This window comes from Nicrophorus vespilloides, unplaced genomic scaffold (assembly GCF_001412225.1).
Source record: "Nicrophorus vespilloides isolate i.1.1-1 unplaced genomic scaffold, Nicve_v1.0, whole genome shotgun sequence".
Taxonomy (NCBI): domain Eukaryota; kingdom Metazoa; phylum Arthropoda; class Insecta; order Coleoptera; family Silphidae; genus Nicrophorus; species Nicrophorus vespilloides.
In genome coordinates, this window is record NW_017098979.1 from 99786 (window position 1) to 120207 (window position 20422).

At 36.6% G+C, this 20422-nt stretch overlaps 7 protein-coding genes across 10 annotated transcripts; 4 read left to right on the forward strand and 3 right to left on the reverse strand.

Moving 5' to 3' along the window:
• The first annotated feature begins 628 nt into the window (after positions 1 to 628).
• Positions 629 to 8329, forward strand: LOC108563769 (probable ATP-dependent RNA helicase DHX35). 2 transcript variants are annotated; one of them, XM_017922539.1, is made up of 9 exons: positions 629 to 904; positions 2336 to 2636; positions 5979 to 6149; positions 6208 to 6348; positions 6417 to 6579; positions 6795 to 7109; positions 7164 to 7901; positions 7961 to 8114; positions 8175 to 8329. In XM_017922539.1, exons 2-9 carry the CDS (start codon positions 2385 to 2387, stop codon positions 8293 to 8295), a joined length of 2055 nt encoding a protein of 684 aa, XP_017778028.1. In that variant the 5' UTR covers positions 629 to 904; positions 2336 to 2384; the 3' UTR covers positions 8296 to 8329. The 2 variants fall into 2 exon arrangements, with proteins under 2 accessions (XP_017778028.1, XP_017778029.1); XM_017922540.1 differs by lacking the exon at positions 629 to 904 and adding an exon at positions 997 to 1281.
• LOC108563771 (ceramide phosphoethanolamine synthase) lies at positions 3730 to 5926 on the forward strand. The gene is made up of 2 exons (XM_017922542.1): positions 3730 to 4190; positions 4252 to 5926. The coding sequence occupies exon 2, from the start codon at positions 4394 to 4396 to the stop codon at positions 5435 to 5437; it is 1044 nt and encodes a 347-aa protein (XP_017778031.1). The 5' UTR covers positions 3730 to 4190; positions 4252 to 4393; the 3' UTR covers positions 5438 to 5926.
• Positions 8312 to 9512, reverse strand: LOC108563770 (tRNA (guanine-N(7)-)-methyltransferase non-catalytic subunit wuho). The gene has a single exon (XM_017922541.1). It carries the CDS (start codon positions 9443 to 9445, stop codon positions 8336 to 8338), a length of 1110 nt encoding a protein of 369 aa, XP_017778030.1. The 5' UTR covers positions 9446 to 9512; the 3' UTR covers positions 8312 to 8335.
• A 400-nt stretch (positions 9513 to 9912) lies between these two features.
• Positions 9913 to 13043, forward strand: LOC108563742 (WD repeat-containing protein CG11141). Of its 2 annotated transcripts, XM_017922500.1 has the most exons (9): positions 9913 to 10270; positions 10331 to 10615; positions 10673 to 10833; positions 10892 to 11027; positions 11131 to 11339; positions 11410 to 11510; positions 11572 to 12315; positions 12547 to 12560; positions 12652 to 12733. In XM_017922500.1, the coding sequence occupies exons 1-8, from the start codon at positions 10046 to 10048 to the stop codon at positions 12558 to 12560; spliced, it is 1875 nt and encodes a 624-aa protein (XP_017777989.1). In that variant the 5' UTR covers positions 9913 to 10045; the 3' UTR covers positions 12652 to 12733. The 2 variants fall into 2 exon arrangements, with proteins under 2 accessions (XP_017777989.1, XP_017777988.1); XM_017922499.1 differs by lacking the exon at positions 12547 to 12560 and having other exon boundaries at positions 12652 to 13043.
• Position 13044: 1 nt separating this feature from the next.
• LOC108563745 (26S protease regulatory subunit 10B) lies at positions 13045 to 14744 on the reverse strand. The gene is made up of 4 exons (XM_017922502.1): positions 14580 to 14744; positions 14393 to 14512; positions 13331 to 14156; positions 13045 to 13271 (listed from the first exon to the last, which is right to left on the reverse strand). Exons 1-4 carry the CDS (start codon positions 14668 to 14670, stop codon positions 13133 to 13135), a joined length of 1176 nt encoding a protein of 391 aa, XP_017777991.1. The 5' UTR covers positions 14671 to 14744; the 3' UTR covers positions 13045 to 13132.
• A 312-nt stretch (positions 14745 to 15056) lies between these two features.
• LOC108563747 (desumoylating isopeptidase 2) lies at positions 15057 to 17972 on the forward strand. 2 transcript variants are annotated; one of them, XM_017922504.1, is made up of 5 exons: positions 15057 to 15362; positions 15616 to 15797; positions 15862 to 15976; positions 16039 to 16180; positions 16239 to 17972. In XM_017922504.1, the coding sequence occupies exons 2-5, from the start codon at positions 15617 to 15619 to the stop codon at positions 16416 to 16418; spliced, it is 618 nt and encodes a 205-aa protein (XP_017777993.1). In that variant the 5' UTR covers positions 15057 to 15362; position 15616; the 3' UTR covers positions 16419 to 17972. The 2 variants fall into 2 exon arrangements, with proteins under 2 accessions (XP_017777993.1, XP_017777994.1); XM_017922505.1 differs by lacking the exon at positions 15057 to 15362 and adding an exon at positions 15367 to 15431.
• Positions 17973 to 18213: 241 nt separating this feature from the next.
• On the reverse strand, positions 18214 to 20319 carry LOC108563746 (rRNA 2'-O-methyltransferase fibrillarin). Its single transcript, XM_017922503.1, has 2 exons — positions 20093 to 20319; positions 18214 to 19453 (listed from the first exon to the last, which is right to left on the reverse strand). The coding sequence occupies exons 1-2, from the start codon at positions 20103 to 20105 to the stop codon at positions 18474 to 18476; spliced, it is 993 nt and encodes a 330-aa protein (XP_017777992.1). The 5' UTR covers positions 20106 to 20319; the 3' UTR covers positions 18214 to 18473.
• Between the last annotated feature and the right edge of the window lie 103 nt (positions 20320 to 20422).

Below are 20422 nucleotides of genomic sequence, written 5' to 3' on the forward strand. Positions count from 1 at the left end.
CATTTTGAATTGACTATAAACAAATTAATCATTTAATTTTTTTGACTATTTCAAGATAAATTTAAAACACATTACATTATAAAATGTAATAAAATAAAATAAATAAAATTTCAAGTTAGAATTATCTAGCTCATATACATATTTCTGCTTACATTGTAAAGATTAAATTAGAGGTTTCAAAGTTGGTCTACTTTAATTGTAAATTCCAGCTAGTTGTAAGAAATATTCTGTTTTCAATCTGTAAACTTTATGATTTTTTTGTTAAATTAAGCTTTTAACAGCAAAACTTACTATTATCAATTGTTATTTCTAATAATAATCAAGTAAATATATTTAGACTTGTTTTAAATGTGTATTTTTGATTTCAATAAAATTCCATTTTGTTATGTAAATTAGTGTTTTTTATCTGCCAACCTTTTGGTACTTATTGATCGAATAGTATTTGAATATCTCTATAATTTGCAGATTTCGTAGACAATCAAGTTTGGTTGCATACCTATCTAAAGTATGATTACCAAATAATTTCATTCATCTGTTACAAAACCTTTCGTTTTTTTTTTGCAACTGGTAACGCGTGCGCTTTCGCATTTTTTTTTAAATTATACGATTGTTTCTACTTCCTCCACACACACACAATCCATTTGTCAATGGTTTGAATGGTGTTGAGTTGAGAGCTTTAATTTTTTTTAATTGTTTCCGAATAGGCCAGCCATTGCACACCGCTGCTCGCTCGCCATATTTGTTTACTATGTGCGAGGGGTTAACAGTTGGTGTGACCACCTTAGATAATTACCAGTAAAGTAGTCAATGAATCGTCGAATTGATCAATGGGAAGATCATCTGTAGAAGGCCGACCTTGCCAATAACAAACGAACGAGCTTCCTTTTTTAGCCAACACCAGCAGGTAACCTAAATTCCATTCAATATTAATCTCATAGAACCGCTGATTTTTCTATACTTTAACTGAAAACCAAATGTATGAACAATTATTACTCAGTTCTATTTTTACGTACACCCAGACAAGGCTAAATACAAAAAGAAAATCAAGAACATATCAAAACAAAATCAGCTTTTTATCATCAAATGAGGACATTCCATCTGAGCTAGTCTTTCTGTATTGCATAAATCTTTTAATTAATTCAGTTGTCATGGCAATCAAATAGTTAGAATGCTTTGAATGTTAATTGTCAGTGGGTACAATGACTTTTAATAAGTTTAATTATATAAATTGAATACACACACACATACACAAAAAACCTACTGCATACATGTTTATAATTGGTAAGTTATTCTTTATTTATATCTGCGGTTTTTCTGCATTATATTCACTACTAAAAATAAATAAATAAGTGGATTTTTTTTCCATTTAATATGATAGAAAAATATCCAGCAATTAAACCTGCTCATTTAGATTCCTCAGTGTGCATGTGTTTTCCCCCATTTGTGTGAAACATTGCGATTTATGCTTTAATGGTTTTTAAATCTTTCAAGGTTATTGTTCAGGATTTAAAAATAAAACGTGCTTAATTGTTCTCAATAATTTTAATTCGCCTACTTTTATCATTTCAATGACACTGGCATATTGCAGCAAGGCTATGATTTATGCAAAATTGGATAACCAATAACTAAATATAAAATGTTTCAAAAATACAGTGGAACCTCGCATAACGAGCAAAATGAATTGTAAGAAAAATGACTCGCTTAACGAGTCCGAAGTCATCATTATTAAAACTTGTGTAAACATTAGTGCTTTTTGAATATGTTTCACAATACGAGTAAAAATCCGGAAATTTTGGAAAGGATTAAAGTCGTTAAGCGAGGTTCCACTGTATAAACGTTTCCAGCGAAATTGCGAAATATGGAATAAAACGATGAATGCAATTGATGCAACGAAAGATGCACAGGTCAATTGGTGCATTGGAGGTTAAGCAGATGTAAGGTCAAGGCTTGCATATATTTGAACAAATTTGGGATCATTGAAAAACTTAAATATTTGTTGTTTTCGTAATTTCGGTTTGCATTATAAAATAACTTGCATTTTCTATGTTGTACATACATGCAAAATATTTAAAAGAAACTTTCTAGCGTTATATCAGAAACATCGATTTGTAATGAAAATAAACTTCCATTGATAAAAATTAAATGAGATTCTCATGTTCTGAAATCACTCGTCGGAAATAAAACTGGTTTCTTCCTTATCTTCCGATAATGTTGTTTAATCTATAGAATAACCGTTTATTCCAATATCACAAAAATCCTATAAAACCAGAATTTGTATTTCATTTCAATTTTATGTATAATTATGTAAGATACTGAATGTTTATGATATTTGCAGCTCGTCGAAGATTAAAGTTGCATCCAGAGATTCGGCCGAGGATCCGAGTATGAGTGATATCACGCCGAAGTTTCTGAAACCCGCTGAAAGTTCGAGCTTCCTAGATAGAAAAGAGACTAACCTCTCATACGAGAGTACCGAATTCATCTTCAATAGGAATATCTCGCAATCCGTTCAAGTCCAGCGGCAGAAGCTACCGATCTTCAGGAACCGCAGTCACATTCTTTATCTACTCGAGAAGTACCAAACACTCGTGTTAGTGGGAGAAACCGGATGCGGGAAAAGCACGCAAATACCGCAGGTCAGTGTATTGATAAACGCCCAGTCTGGCTAGCTATTCGAGGATTTTTTTGTGGGCTGATAGAGCAATGTTCAAAAATCACGCACAGTTCAAAAAATAAAAGCAATTCTTACAGTTAAATTAGTTTTGGTAAGAAGCAATTTAAAATGTTTACGTTATAGTTAACACGCCCATGCATAATTTGTGTTCATTACTTTGAGTTATGTATATTTTATTTGTCGAAACGCAAAGGATCGAATTTCATACTCGATTACTTTTCATAATTCCACAAAGTTCAGTAATGTTAACAAATGATGCACATCTAAGAACGTTTTTTTTTAAAGAAAAATTCGCTCGCCTCAATTAAGGTCAGAAATATTTGCGACGACTTTACAAATGTACCATTGTCTTCGAATATACCGTTGATAATTCGCAAGAGTTTCACCTTGAGAGATTAAATTAAATTGAATCAGAAATGCAAACAGAAACGTGAAACCATTTAGTTCGTCCTTATACATCGTCTGTTTCAGGGTTTTTTTTTCTTTTCTTTTAATATTATATATAAAAATGTTCGCCGCGTTCCAATTGCGTTCTAAAAATATTTGTAAACAAAATCAGTACCAAATTTAGTTGCGTGCGGGGAATCGCTATTAATAGTTGATGGGACTTATCCGATTGGAAATGTTGATGAAATAGTGGCTACGATCTTTTCGCTTTATATTTCTTTTTTCGTTGATATAAATAATTAACGGGAGAGCAGGGCCGGATTTCCGAATAATTGTTAAATAAAATGATAATGTACTCCAAAATATATAAATGAAATATGATTCAATTCATAGAACAAAGAATTTTTTTGTACTTTAAAGTTATATAAAACAGATTTTGCTATTTAAATTAAAATTAAGAGGAGAGTGAGAATTAAGAGTGTGGTTGTATCCGGATTTCCGCGGACACTTTAGGACTTATCGCCAACATTTCCATGTTAAGACATTTTTTTAATTCCATTTATCACTATATAATTATAAAGATTTTGAGTTCACATTTTTATTCTTTTAAATTTCACTTTGTTTATAATTTTTTGTATTTGAATACCATAGTATATTTAGAATGTAATTAATCTAATGATAGTTGTAATAGCTTTCATGATACATGAATGTGTTTATTTAAGAAGTAATGCTTTTACGTGAATCATTCGAGTAAGTAGTTTCAAATGGAGAGTGGTTCTTTTAATGACCGAACGATAATCAATTATTCATTACGGTTAATTATTTGTGAATTATTTATCGATTTGTGCATTAAAGTAGCGAAGGAAGAGAAAAAACCACCACCCTTAAGCGAAAATCAAACGAAAAATCTATTTTAGAAGTTGTTGAGTACGGTGGGTTTAGTTGGCATGTTAATCCGGCCCTGAGAACCACTTGACTCGCCTTTATCAGCTTTTCGATACAGGTATAGATTGCGTGAATAATAATGATAATAATATTGTAGAAAAGAAATTGTGCTTTCGTGTCGAGTTTCCAGTTTAATTATTGTTTATGCACGGTGCGTTGTTTTTATTTGCGTGGAGAGAGAGATGTGAGTGTGGTTCTAACTATTAGGCATTTTTCAGGACGTTCATTTATTTTTTTCGTTTCAGGTTCGTGTAGCGCTTAACCAAACACTACTTAGAACATAAGAGTCGTTTAATACAAACAAAACTTAATTCAAAATAATTGTTGAGACTGAGAAACCGTCCAATGTCTAATTAGGGCCTAAGTAGTTAGAGAAAAGAAAAAAAAATGATTGGTCCCTCGTCGCAGATCAGCAAGCTACTGCTTACGCTGTTGCTTTTGCTGATGGTTTGGTATATTTATATGGATGTTAACTTATACATGAGAGTTCAAAACTACCCGATAGACCGGGGAAGCATCTACGACAACGTCACGTTCAGTTATAGTGATGTGGCCTGGATAAGTTGCGACATTAATCCGCTTTGCGATGTAACCGTGAAGGCCCTACTGCTTGACCATACTAACCATTATCTGTTCTCGCCGCTCGCCGTCATCGTCGACAATTTGTTGAAGATTGACGATGTCCTTTGGATCACGCCCAACATGATTAGCTTTTTTCATGTTTTCGTGGCGATCCTAAGCGCCAAATGCATTTCGAGCGATAGCCTCGCTTACAGGCGAATCGGCGTGTTGCTCTTCGAGGTGAGAACGTTCTTGGACGATATGGACGGGCACGTGGCCAGAGCGAGGAAGCACATAAAGGGCGAGAGATCCGAAGTGGGTACAGCAGGTTATTACATCGACGGCATCTGCGACGGTCTCGGTTGTATTGCATTGATGATAGGGGCCTTCGTGTTCCTCAAGAGCAATCCGCCTAGAAGAGGATATATGCAGCTACCCACGACGGCATCGCCGAGTGAGAAAGAGAAGGACACGATGGTGTACAAAGCGAAGGTGACCACGAAGAAGGTAGTCATCAAGATCGTGTGCTACTCGATTCAGTTAATCATCAGTTCGGCAGCTTGGAACCGGTACATAGCACTGTATCAAACGCTACTCGAATCCAACGACGTCAACTTGGATACGTACAACAGACAGACAATAGTTTACCAAAGTTCTGTGTTCTTCAGCGTCGCCTGGCTGTGGAGGATATTCAATGTTCATAATCTGTTGCATTGCCTTTTGTTGGCCGTATTTTGTGATAAGTTGTGGGAATTCCTGAAAGCCATTCAGTATGCCGGCTTCGGCGTTCTTCTCGGAGCCATCTGCGTTGCCGAAATCCACGTAGCCGACGTCAAAGATTTTATATACAGAAGGATCGTATCCTTCTGAGAGTCGACTACGTCTCCTCCTCCACTTCATCTTGCCAATCGTTGTGTATTTTCCGTTGCATTAATTGTTTAATTTAATTTAATCCCATGGTGAATAATCATTAAGTAATATTTGTAACTTTTTAATGATTACTGAGTTATTAGTATTATAGATGATTTACTGTCTTGTTAAATAAAACTGTGTACATATTGTTAACATTATAATATGTGGAAATGATCTATTATATTTGTTAAATATATATATAAGAATTACATGAAAACTAAATTAATCCGAATCCGAATTCGCACAATAAACAACATAAAATCATATACAATATCACTCTAATGTGAAGAATCAATTGAGAAAACTAGAAAAATGAAACACATTTGGACTTTTACACATTCAATATATACATTTAGAAATCTTGTAAAAAAAAGCTAACAAAAATATATTGATTATACACTTTTGACTGACACTGCATATGATTCTTCATAAAAACATCAACAATAACTGTGTATTTTCTTTTCAAACCTTTCTCTTGGTACGTGAATGAATATTTCAGTATATGATAGAGGCGGAATGGCCTGGGACGATTGGAGTGTGCCAACCTAGGCGCATCGCAGCCATCTCCTTGGCCAGGAGGGTAGCAGATGAAACCTCAACTCAGGTCCAAGGAAGTCACGTCGGATATGCCGTCAGATTCGACGCCTGCACAATACAACCTAAAATCAAAGTAAACCAATTACCGGTGCATTACAATCGAAGAAATACTAACAGATTAATGTTTTCAGTATATGACCGAAGGAATTCTGATGAGGGAAATGATGGCCGATCCGTTACTCTCCACATACTCGGCAATAATGCTTGACGAAGTGCACGAAAGGACTCTGTACACCGATATCTTGATGGGACTGATGAAGAAGATTCTGAAGGTTTCATATTTAATTTACATGAATATATTCTTAGCAAATTAACTGTAATTCTTGTTTTTTTTTTAAAGAAACGTAAGGAGTTGCGGTTGATCGTTGCCTCAGCTACAGTTGATGCGCGAGAATTGAAAGCCTTCTTCAATAGCAACGATGGTACAAACAAATCGATGGATACGGCTGCAATTCTTTCGGTACACGGAAGACAATTTCCAGTTGATGTTTACTTCATCAAAGGTAATTAGAATTACTGTTAAGTTGAGAGATATTACGAGCTCGCATAAACTTTACATTTTTTGATCATGACTCATATACGATGAGATAATCCTGCATTGAGTTAGATCATTATTTTGTTTGATTTGCATATTGCAACAGTATCATATATATATTTAAATGAATTTACTACAGCTTATGAATTTGTAAATTTTTGATATAGAATTCTTCTGTTGCAGAACCAATTCCTTGCTATGTGCAAGGTGTAATCGATTTAGTAGTAAAAATTAACAATTCCAAGGAACCCGGTGATATCTTAGCGTTTTTAACTGGACAGGAAGAAGTTGATAGAGCATGGCGTGTCCTGAAGGAGCATGCAAACTTGCTGGAAGAAGAAGACAAGAAAAACAAAATGTTTGTGTTACCGATGTACGGATCTCTACCAAATATGGAACAGCTAAAGGTATTCAAATTCGCACCCGACGGCTATAGGAAAGTTGTGCTTGCTACAAATGTTGCAGAAACATCTGTAACTATACCGGGAATCGTCCATGGTAATTACATATACTATGAAATTGATCGTGTGTAATTTATACATTTTGTTTCAGTGATCGACTGTGGCTTTGTAAAATTGAAATGGTTCAATAACGACACGCACACGGATAGTTTGATGCTCCTCCCCATAAGCAAAGCATCTGCGAATCAAAGGGCAGGAAGGGCGGGTCGAATGCGATCCGGCAAAGTTTACAGGCTGTACGCGGAGAAGGATTGGCCTAGAATGGCCGATGCCACGCCTCCAGAAATAACACGCACCAATTTAACCTACGTATTGTTGCAACTGAAAGCTTTGGGTATCAGCAATATTTTGGAATTTGATTTCCCGAGTCCTCCGCCGCTTGCAAACATAAAGAGCGCTTTGGAAATCTTATATGCCTTGGATGCAATTGATATTCGTGGTGAGCTGACCAATCCGCTGGGATTCAATATGGCCGAATTCGCTCTGGATCCGATGTACTCGAAGGTGTTGCTGAGTTCGGGAGAATACGGCTGTTCCGAAGAAATACTCACGGTGATTTCAATGCTGCAAGTGGAGACGATCTTCGTGAAGCCGTTGTCGGGGAACAATTCGATTAAAGCCCGTATAAAGAAACGAATGTTCGAAGTGGAGGAGGGGGATTTGATCACCTATTTAAATGTATTTTCCGGCTTCATGAATAACGATATGCAGCAGGGCTTCTGCCAAAGGAATTACCTCAATTACAAAAGTTTGAAGCGGGTCGTAGAAATAAGAAAGCGGTTGGAAAAGATGCTCGTTAATTATGGTGTGCCTCTTGTTTCATGCGGAGGTAACATGTCTATTATTATTTTTTTTCATTAAGTAATTTATTTCTTTTTTTATTTCCAGGGTTTGCTGAGACTGTTTGCAAATGTTTGGTGACGGGGCTATTCCCCAATGCCGCTTATTTACATCATTCTGGCGTGTACAAAACAGTTAGGGGCGATATCGAGTTGCATGTCCACCCGGACAGCAGTTTGTACACAATCACGCAACCCCAATGGTAAACGCTCGATCTAATCGTCACATGAAATCAAACTCCTTTAACATTGAAAAATTGCAGGGTTTTGTTCTGCGAGGTCCTTCACACCACCGAATTATTCATGAGGGATTTAACCGTCATCAACAGCGAATGGTTGCTAGAACTTGCGCCGCACTTTTATCATAGGACAACATCGTTTTAGGTAAAAAAATAAATAATACTTTTAAAAAAATAAATCAACTTTATTTATTCAGACCACCTTCCAAACGCAACTTCTTGCGTTCCAAGTACTCTTGAACATTATCGAATTTTCTCTTATAATAAACAGAGAAATCATCCTTACTACTCTTAGTAATCAGCTCCTTGTTGTCATCATAAAATTGATTCAAATCACTTTGAAACTCATATTTGTCCCCTTTACACTCATAACAAAGCAACTTATCACTGGTTAAAATTATCAATCTATCCCTTAAACTAAAATTAACAAGTTGCGAATCAAAATTGACATTTTGCAAGTGTTTCACATCCAAACTATCCTCACTCCAAACAGCTGAATAGATTTGAATGTAATTTAAACCCAGCAAGCTCACTGCAACATAGTTTCCATGAACCTGCATATCTGTTATTGGCAAAGCCCTGACCTCAACATTATCTTGATCCATTTTCAAACAGAACTGCTCAATTACATTTTTATCTTTGATAAAATCATTGCAGTTCACAATGCCAATCTGCCTTCCACTTTTGTAATCCCAAAATCTGACTGTGCCATCACCAGATGCAGACACCAAGAGTCCATTGAAGATTTCAATGTTTGTAACAAACTCCTTGTGTCCCAAGCAATAACTCAAGATGTTGTAGCAGTTTGGGTAATGGGAAACTCTGATCTTCTCATCTCTGTCACAGGTGATTATGTATTTGTCCTCAATTAAAATGTCCAAGAGCATACTTAAATGACCAAGCACCAAAGCTGGAGTATCCTTGTTAAACTCACAGACAAAAGCATCTCCTGTTTTATCTGCAATCAGGATATCATTGTTGGAGCCAAGTCTAACTTTACTTGCTGCTCTATTTAAAACAAAATTCTTTATCACTTGCAGTTTAGCATCAAACAGCACTACTTGTTTATTCTGAGTTGTTGCTAAAATGTACTCTTTGTTCACGGATAGGGAAATGATTTGCTTGTCCTCTCTCTTCAGAACCTCAGTTTGGCCCACGCTCAGGTTTTCTGGTATTATGATCTCTGGTAACTTAACACTCTTCACTGGAGCACAGCTCCCACTGTAGTTATGTATTAAAATTTGGTCTCCAACAGCAACGTAGAGGCACCCGTCGTATTGCTTCAGCAGAGCCATGGTTATTAAAAATAATGTACAACAGTTAAAACCACTCCGTTTTGTTATGACGTTTCACGTGTTTGAATTATTGTTGGTTATGGATTAGCTGTGTGTAGGTTTGCATAAGCGAAGAATATTTCAATAATAGATTGAATTAAAATTAACCAAATATTTTACATTTATTAATAAATTGACTTATAAATTATTGTGAATAAATAAATCCAATGTACAATTAATTATAAAGTAAAGAAATTGAAAAGTGCAAAAACTATAATCTTTAGTATAGATTTAACAGATGGCAGTAAATGAAGAATTATAATTTGTCACCAGGTGGTGTTATTTAAAAAATAATAACAATTTTCTTTGTGATTGCATTTGCTCATTACATAGCATTAAATAATTGCCTAAAGATAATTAACTTTAATGTTTATGTATAAACGAAAAGCTTTATGAATGATTTTGAACGTTTTCTTAATTAGCTTGCGGTGCTTTCGGTATTGGTGGCAGTTGTTGGTATTGTTTTCGTCTTTCGTACGCTTTCGTTATTTATTTATGAGAATCGATAAGAAGTGTAACGTCAGGAGGAGTTGTTGTTGTTTTTAGTTTAAAATTGTGTAAATGGCTCTATCTGCATGCGAACAGGAGATCGTGCTGAGAGAATGGGCTCCCCTGACGGACCTCTTCCAAAAGCTGCCAACTCGATCGCAAAACGGCATCTTCAACACCGAATTGAAGATATATTGCATCGATGCGATTACAGAATATCTCGTCCTGGGAACGAGCAGCGGAGTGGTATACATATATGACCGTAAGAAGCTCACATTGCAGAGACTCCGCTGCGAGGTAATGCACACCTATTGGTATTAATCTAACAATATGTTGGTTAATAATTCATCTTTGCAGAACGTCAATTCGCCTGTCTCTTGCGTAAAGATCGTTTCTTCTGTTGATTTCATGATATGCTGTGGCTCTCAGGATGGCACAATCACAATTTTCCAAGTGCCCAAGACACCACCTGATACATTACCTGAGAGCCTCAGGCCAGAAACAAAACCAGTGGAGAGGTATACTGTAACTGATATGCACTCAGCTGCTGTTACAGCCATAGAATGGTCCAAGAATGGAATGAAAGTCTTCTCAGGTGATGCCAATGGGATTGTAATACTGACTGAGATTGATGATTACATGGTAAACATTTTTAATAGAATGATCATCAGGAGCATCATTATGATTTTGTGATTTCAGCATTTATGTAAGTCTGCTGAAGTGCTCAATGAAGCTTACAAAGTAGTGCAATTAAGTTATCATCAGCAGAATCTTTTGGTTTCGACGACGTATCGCACTATACTTTGCCGCAGGGACAATAAATGGTCGGTTAGCCAAGTCGGCAAAAAGGATCGCAAGATGTACGTTACTATCATTAAATTAAATGATGATGTTATAATATGATGTAATTATTTTCAGATTCGGTCAATTTGGTTCTTTGTTCTGCAGAAATGGTATTAGTCCTAGCGATATCATTATTTATAGTTCCAGGCCTGGTTTGCGACTGTGGGTGGCAGACGCTAATGGTTCTGTTCAGAAAACGCTACTGTTTAAAGTAAATTTATATAAAGTTGAATAATATGCTCATTGTGATTTTTAATAATGCTACTGATTCGGATTGTACAATAATTTATTAATTAAAATGTAATTGTTTTCAGGAAGTTTTGAGCGATCACGAATTGTTCGAAGTGCCTCTACTAAACCCGTTTCCGGCGAACTTGGAGAACAAGCGTCCAAGCAAAGAGGCCAGCTTTGGACCTCTAATACAGTTTTGCGAAAACTACCTGATAACTTACAGCGATGAGGTCGTCTACGTGTTGTCTCCGCAGCATCTAAAGATCGTAGCTGTAATTACTCATTTAAGAAAGTTAGTGGTTCTTTCCGCTCCGTCCGAGGTCTGAAGATTTATAAATAAACTAATCGCGTGTGATTTTCAGGGTCTGTGATGTTGCGGTAAACAAGGACGAGATCTTCATTCTGGAAGGCGAGAGGAGCTTGATACGGGTGGCTTTTACGCCAGAAATGGAAATTGAAAATCGTAATTATTTAAATTGTATAATTGTAAATGAGGTAATTATATATGTAATATGTATTTGCAGGAAGCTCAGTAAATTCGTCGCCTCTGAAAACTTCTATAAAAAGTTTAACGAACAAGATGCAAGCTTCGACGATCTTAGCAGCTACTGTTTTCCAATCGGATCAGAACATCAGCAGGGCCGAAGAGGCTAGGGAATCTCCATCGAATAAATACATTCCTCATAATCCTTCCTACACTGAGAAAGTGTACGATGCTTATAGGAAGATGGAGGTGTACAACAAGATATCGGAGCAGCAGTTCGACGAAACCATTCTCTTCAAGAGAGGTCGCAGCAAAAAGTCGGATACGATGACGACGAGCGTTTACTCGAACAGCTCAAATAGTTCGAACGACGAGAGGGATTCAAGCAGCATCACGAAGCCGACTGTCATGAATCTGAGTGCAACAGATATGATGCCTGATCTGAGGAGTCCCGACTCGATTCACAACGATATCGTGCAAAAGGAGAAATTACTAGCAGACGTCCTTAAATTTGATCAGGTCAAGGTGGATCTGAAGCAGCTGGATAAGCCCAAACTGGAAATACTCGACTACTATGAGAGCCGCCCGGAGAAGAAGGACGAAACCAAAGATATTCCTGACATTATTACTAGCAGCAGACAGGAGACGCTTGTTATTCAAGATGAACCGTGCATCACGCAAAAATCACCCGTTGAGCAGGTGCAAGATATTAATAGGATATCGCCAATTAAAAGTGCCACCGAGACGATTAACAAACCTCAAATCCAAAAAATCGACATTCCAGGTGAATATGTTTTAACGTTTCGTTTTACTTTCTTCATTTAGAGGCCCAGTTTTACAGCAGTAGTTTCTTGTTTACTTACATACAAAAATCATTCATTTATAAAAAATATTTTGATTTGGAACTAGGTTTCACAGTCCATGTAAAACTTGTGCCAATTCCTTTTTAAATACTTATCAACATTTGTCACTAAATTGTAATTTTCTGTTGCTTTCTCAAAAATTGGTTTGCTAGGATATCGCAAATGAGTGAGTTGATGTTTTCTCAGTGAAGTATTGGCCGGTGAAAGATCAACTCAAAATTCTAATACCCATCTTTGTTTTCGCTTTGTAATTGCAGCTTGCCAAACCTTGCCCAACAATTGGAATGTTTACAAGATATCGTTGGGGGATAGCACCACATCTCCAGACATATCACTCACCGAATGGGAAGTCATTTAACGATTTACAATACTAATTACGAATACTCTAAGCTTAGTAATACTGTATTTCTTCTAATTATTTCTAGTCAAAATTTGTCTTTATATATACTTATATTTTTTATTATTAGTTTTTGGGCTTGTTTTGTTCCATTTTAGTGATGATGAACCTATTATAGATCTGATATGTGTTACTCGATTTTAACGCGCTTAATTGAATGAGAATCATCATTTCTGAGAGCGAGAGAAGAGAAAATGAAAGAGAAACGAAACATTATTTATTACACACCAAAAATATATTATTATTAAAGTTTTTGTTGTTGTTTTATTATTATTTTCTTTGTTGAAATTAAAAAAAAAAGATACCTTAAGAAGTTAAACACATTGAATAAGTTAAACAGTTTATACCGGCTTATAGTCGAGCTTGCTCTCCAGCTTTTTGTTGTCTGAAACCTTCCTGACGGCTTTCATGAAGTCCTCCTGGATCACGTACTCTCTATCTGAACGGATTGCGAAGAGACCAGCTTCCGTGCAAACATTCCTGTTAATAAAATTAAAATAATGATGGTTTTAGTTTTATAAATATAATGAGTTGGTTACCTCAAATCGGCGCCGTTGAAACTGTCCGACAATTTAACGATAGCCTCGTAATCGATTTCGCCGTGCTTAGCGATTGGTCCGGCGTGGATCTTGAGGATCTCCAAACGAGCCTGTTCATTGGGCAAAGGGATTTCGATCTTACGATCGAGTCTACCGGGACGCAAGAGGGCGGGGTCTAGGGTGTCGGGCCTGTTCGTCGCCATGATCATCTTGACTTGTCCCAGCGAATCGAACCCGTCCATCTGATTGAGCAACTCCATCAGCGTACGTTGGATCTCACGATCGGCGGAAGTACCTTCGGAGAATCTTCTGCCACCGATAGCATCGATTTCGTCCATGAATATTATGCAAGGCTGATGGTCTTTAGCATAATTGAACATCTCACGAATCAAACGCGCCGATTCGCCGATGTATTTGTCGACGATCGCACTGGAGACGACCTTCAGGAAGTTGGCGTCCAATTGAGATGCGACTGCTCTCGCCAAGAGAGTTTTACCGGTTCCGGGTGGTCCATACAATAGGCAACCTTTAGGCGGAGTGATTCCGACTCTCATGAAAAGCTCTGGATTCAGCAGCGGCAATTCTATGACTTCTCTCAGTTCACGGATTTGTTCTGAAAGACCTCCGATTGCCGAGTACGTCACATCTCCTGGATCCTCGTGACTCATGTTGTATACTAAAGGATCGACTTCGCGCGGTAAATAGCGCATGATTGTGAGCGTGGTCATATCCAAAGCCACCCTTGTTCCAGCCTTCAACTTCTGTTTATCCAATTGCCTGCGACATCCAACTACATATCTGGGCCCATTTGTTGCCTTTACAATAACTAAAAAATTACAAAAACTTATTATTTACAAACATTTGTACAATGAAGAGACACCAAATGTTAACACTAAATAGTCAAAGCTATTAAGTATTATATTATTTTTGTCTAAATTCTTGAAGACAAAGAAATATATTTATGATATATTCATTAATACAAGAAAACATATATTTCCTTAGTAACAGAGTAAGTTAAAATCAAATAGAATGTTAATGTTGAATACTAAAAATCAGACTTACATTTTTCTTCAGTCAACTGTTTCAAAACTTCTCCAACAATTTGGCCGACACTCTGCAGAGCCTTCAGATCATTCTCAGACTTATCATACTGCTTTGTTAGATCCTTCAGCTGCTCTCGCACTGGAAACATATGAAACAAGATAAATATTAGCAAGGATGCTGCAAAAAGACCATTCCCATAACTCACTTTCTTTGAGGCGAGATTCGACCTCCTTGTGTTCAAGCAGCTTCTTGCGGTAATCGCCGAGCGCCTTTTCGCGTTCCATTTCCACGGCCATGGCGGTATTCCTCAAGCAATATTCAACAAAACTTTACGCCAAAATGACACAGCGCAATACAAATTCATCGACACCTAACCTCGAATAAAAAATGACAATCAACAAAGTGCAAGAATCGAATTGGATTAAGCTCAGGATTACTTGACGTTTATGGAGGAAATTTGAATTTCGTTTCGCAAACAACCGGCGGTGGACACAGTACAAAATTCGAGTGAAAAAGATGGGAAAATTACATTTCAAGAGGAAAATCAAGTAATTTTTTTGGATTTGTTATATTTTCATTGAAAAAGATGCCGATTTTCTGGGTTTTAGTGTTGTGCGCAGACACGCGCTCTCTCCACCAATCGCTGCAAATGTCAGATGTCATCGAAACCTAAGCTGTCAGTGGTGTTTTGAGTGTGTGTGTGTATGTGAGATTGCGAGAGTATTGTTTCATTGTGTGTGACGTATGTTTTAAATAGACTTTTTCGTTCTGTTTTTGTGTGCGGTTTCCAGTTTGCGTCTGTATATTTATAAACAATCGGAAACGTTGTCGTTAGCCCGAATGTGACAGAAAAGGCTCGTCGTTATTTCCGTTCCTCTTCCTTTCTGATCCAGCTGAAGTTCTCTGACCACCATTCATTCAATCATTCCTTTCTCAGATACTCTCATTTTAATTCTCCCCAAACGTCCAGCATCAACCCCTGCAGTGTGTAAGTAGTGTGCCATGTTAAGTGAATAAATAACAACTGAAAGTCCTCCTCTGTCAAGTGCACATCATAGTTGAGTCTTATCACTGTTTAAACAATTGCTTCTCATTTAGTTTATTCATTATCTGATATGGATGTGTGATATTCAGAAGTGTTAATTAACAATGATATGTATGCTTGTATGTGTATATATGGGATGGATGGCATGTGGGCAGTCCTTATATAATTTTAATTGAATATTCTGTTTGCTTGGCAGGATGTTCTCCAATGGTATCAGCTGTAATCTGCCATTCAGCTGTATGAGTGTCACCAGAGACTCTGGCTCAGAAGAGCTTCTGCCCAGCAGAATGGCCCGGGAACCAATACTACTCAATGTTTATGACATGTACAAAATTAATGATTTAACCTCAAACATAGGCTTAGGAGTCTTCCACTCAGGTAAATATTAAATAATTCTAACAATAAAATCCAGCTGAAAATATATTTTTTTTTCAAATTTTAGGTGTCGAAATTTATGGTACAGAGTATGCATATGGTGGACACCAGTATCCTTTCACAGGCATCTTTGAGATTATACCAAGGGATGAGAGGGAATTGGGTGATCAATTTCGATTTAGGTAATTATTTTGATTTGAATATGTGGAGTTTCAATTAATAATGCATTTAATTGACTTTTTAGACAAAGCATACAAATCGGATATACAGATTTTACAGAGGATGATGTGAAAAGAATCATCAATGAATTGGGTAAAGAATTCCGCGGGGACAGATACCACCTAATGAACAACAATTGTAACCACTTTTCAGGTGCCTTTACTAAAGTGAGATATCATCATTCGATGTCTTTTTCCTCATTTAATAACGGTAATTTCGTTGTAGATTCTGTGCGGGCAAGATATACCGTCTTGGGTGAATCGTTTGGCGTATTTTAGCAGTTGGGTACCTTTCCTTGAAAAGTGTTTACCCAAAGAATGGCTGATGCCTATGGCTCTGCAGCATTCAATCAGCAACCATTGTCCGGACTCTACCTGTTCCGAGGCCTCGACCCCTCCATATTAAGAGAAAAATGCCAAAAAGAAAAAAGAAACCCACAAAAAGGTGTATATGGAATACAATTTATATATAACGTAGCGGTGCTGTGTGTCTTTCGAAAGGTAAATACTTATTATACAAAGTGAATTTGATAATGATAACAAAACACAACAAAGAAGATTAAAAAAAAACAAACATGATAAAGAATTGCCTTCCGATTAATTAATATAATTGAACAAATCTTATATAAGTTGAACTGCCATTTGCAGACGTAATTTATATACAATATATATATTTATATTTAACTGGAATTAACCGTTTTGGAGTCATGCATTTGATTTATTTTTTTGATTACTTGTACATAATGGATATTCAATGTGTGTGTTGTCTTTTTTACACGTACAAAATGAAAATCGAGTATTTTTCAAAAGATTTGTGAACGTAATTACCCACTAGTTAGATTTTAAATGTTTGTTAATACAAAAATTGTTGAGGATGAAAACACAAAGCGACAAAAAAGATATATGAAGCTATTATTTACGATGGTTTATATGAACAATGTTATGCAATTTAGACGATTCCTAATGAATATTAATCAAAACGAAAAAAAAAAGTGTGTTTGTATGTATATATTATGTGACTTTGAAGAGTGTGTGAGATTTGTACATATGATTAAAAAAAGTACCTTGTTATGCGTTGATAATGTTTACGATGAAGGAAGTTAATGTACCGTCAGATTCAATGTTTCATTATGTGATTATATTATGTAAACGAGGCCTATGGAACGCGAATGAGGAATTATGGGAAGTATCGGTTCCGAATGTACCGCCCACCCTCAGCCAGAAAATGCTAAGTCCATTCCTCCATACTATGAATGAAGCAATAAACCGACTGTTGACGAACTCGCTCCGCCCACTTCCACATAATCAATCTGCTCACTAGATTACCTCCGCCCCCGCGAAATGCACAATTTTGTTCGATTATAAACCATCTCTCTATCTCTTAACTCTCTTTATAATTAAGTATTATTATTATTATATTAATGATTAATTTATAATTCGATTCGTAAGAAGTGAAAATTCGAGAAGACTGGTTTTAGCGCGCGCACTTACAAATTTACACGTGTATATTTTTTAAATGTTAATTTTCTATCGTTCCATTGTATACAAATTGAAAGACGCATCAGCCATTTGAAAACAAACAAAAAAAGTAATAAATACGAAAGGTTTATATAATCTAAGCACACGTGACAATTGTTTACACATTATTATATCGACAATAATCATAGCGTTTTCCGAACCGCTCTGTATTTATTATATGCGAAACTCCAGAAAGACATTTACCATTTTATATTTGTTACACAAAACCCCCCTCGAAACCACCGTTGTTTGGACGCCGATTTATGTGTTGCGTTCTCATAAGTTGTAGTATTGTACAGTGCGCAATGGTTGGATTGTTTACAAAACATTGCGTCGTTAAATCATAGGAAGAAAATAGACATCGGTGCGTCCTGATTTTCATCTAAAGTTGTATTTTATCTTTTATTAGAATGAGAGAAGAAAAAAGAAACTAAAAAGTATACAACCATTAATTTTATTTGATTAATTTTAATATATTGTAAGTACATACATTTTCACTGTATTTTTATTATTGTTGTCCTATCTTATCCCTAACAATATATAAAATGTTTCGAATTTGTTGTTGATGTAGTTTTATATGAAATAAATGTCCTTGGGCTGTGAATAATTTTCGAGTATGAGGACAAATTACTGGGAAGCAGAATCTATTAAATGCTTATGGATATTAAGAGAAACGAATTGCATATAGAAATATCAATGTTTTCCTTTTATTTAGTATTTAATTATCAACAATTTCTTACAAAAAAAACCTTTGTACGTGCTAAATAAAAAGTAGATTGATTAAAATTAATAATCAAATTGACAAAATTATTACTGATTTGCATCTGTGCAAATCGCTTGATTCTTTCTCTTTGCATCTGTGCTTAAAAAAAATATTCTTTTCTCAACTGTTATATATATAATATTTATATATACTTAAAACTATAACTATATATATACTTTGTTAGGCCTTGGCTGGTGGTCTGAAGACACCGACGACGACCGCGTGGTCTCTCTCGTACGGTTCTAGCGTGATCTGCTCTTGAGGTTTCAGTTTGTCGGCCTGCAATTTCTTCACTTCGGCTGCGAAGACTGCCTCAGGTGAGGCTGTCGAGTCTATGCAGGAGGCCTTAATGGAGATGACGAAGTGGCCACCATTTTTGAGGAAGTACTGTGAGTTCAGGGCAACGATACGCGCCTGATCGGGCTGAGCCACATCGGCGAATACTGTGTCAACCATGCCGATCAACATCCTGTACTTGTGTGGATGTCTGGCATCTTCGATGATTGGAATAATGTTGGTGCGTTTCTTCGCAACATTGATCAAATCCCTTCCGGACCTGTGAGAGAATTCCACCGCATACACCAATCCTTCGGGTCCAACGATGTCGGAGACGTGCGACACGGTCGTTCCTGACGCGGCACCCAAGTACAGCACCCTGCTGCCTGGTGGCATGTGAACTTTGTCGACACCGCCAAGGATGGCGGCTGCCAATTTACTTCTGAACGGATTCCAGACCCTGTACTCAATTTTCTCGGTTCCCTCCTCAACGGAAATCTTCTTCTCGCCGTAAACGTCTGATCCAGGTACCAAGTTAAGAGTGACTAGCGCGTCTTCCTTTCCCCTAGCGATGAACACGCCCTCGTGCCTATGTGGTTCAATCACAACATTCTTGCCTCCCCTCATTCCACCGCGTCCGCCGCCGCCACCTCTTCCTCCAAATCCTCCGCGTCCACCGCCGCCGCCTCCTCCTCTACCACCGAATCCTCCGCGACCGCCGCCGCCTCCTCTACCTCCAAAGCCACCACGGCCGCCTCCGCGTCCACCTCCTCTATCGCCAAATCCGCCGCCTCCTCTACCACCGCCGCCACGGCCACCACCACCTCCGCGTCCACCGAAACCTCCACGGCCACCACTGCCTCCGCGTCCTCCAGGTGAAAATCCTAAAAAAAATAATTAAAAATAAGTAACCTTGGTTACAAAACATATAACCTTCAACAGAAGATTATCAAAACATAATAGATTGAAAAACAATACAATTATCTATACACAATTAATATAAACAATCTATATAAATTGTGTTTATTTATAAATCTTGATGAGATATTGACAAATTCAAGCAACAATTTAAAAAAAATCTGTAAATACACATTGTTTTTATATTTCAAACACGCGTCAATATATAAACAATAATAATTGAAACAATTATACATAATAATAACAACATAAAATGTATTAACACATGTATTAAATCAAGTCTTCCATGTGTTTTAGGCGTTGAGCAATTATTTAGCTCAACGATCGCGATTATTATGAAAACTAAATAATTCATTGATGCTAGTTATTTACAATTTCGATTTGCAACAATTTTTTTTACAAATAGTTGATTTGTGGATTGCAATATCAAGCAACAATTGATAAAATTTTATACATAGTAATATTTATGTGAGAAACACGCTTTTATAGTTAGGTTATGTTTGGAGGCCATGTGTTGCGGCCTCTGCACAAAAAACGTATTTACAAACATGATATAGTTGGAAACGAAAAAAAAATATTATTCTTTTAAAGATAAGTTTACTTACCGGGTCTGCCCATCTTAAATTTCTTGTGTTATTGAAATCTTCTCTCAAATCTTAACACCGAATCCCCAAAACTGAATGTGACCACGTGCAGTGCAAGCGCAGCGAACGCCACTTAGTTTACAAAGAGAAATTAGGTACGAAACTACCAACATGTAAACTTCAAAAAACAGCTGCAACTTCACATTGCATTTAGAGGGCGCTCCAGGCGTGAATTTGAAATGTGCTATTTCCTTTCGTTGTTTTGTTGCTATTGGTTGCTATATCCAGCTATATTAATAGAAAGCAAAATATAATATTTAATTTTAAAGACGATTTGTTGTTAATTTTATA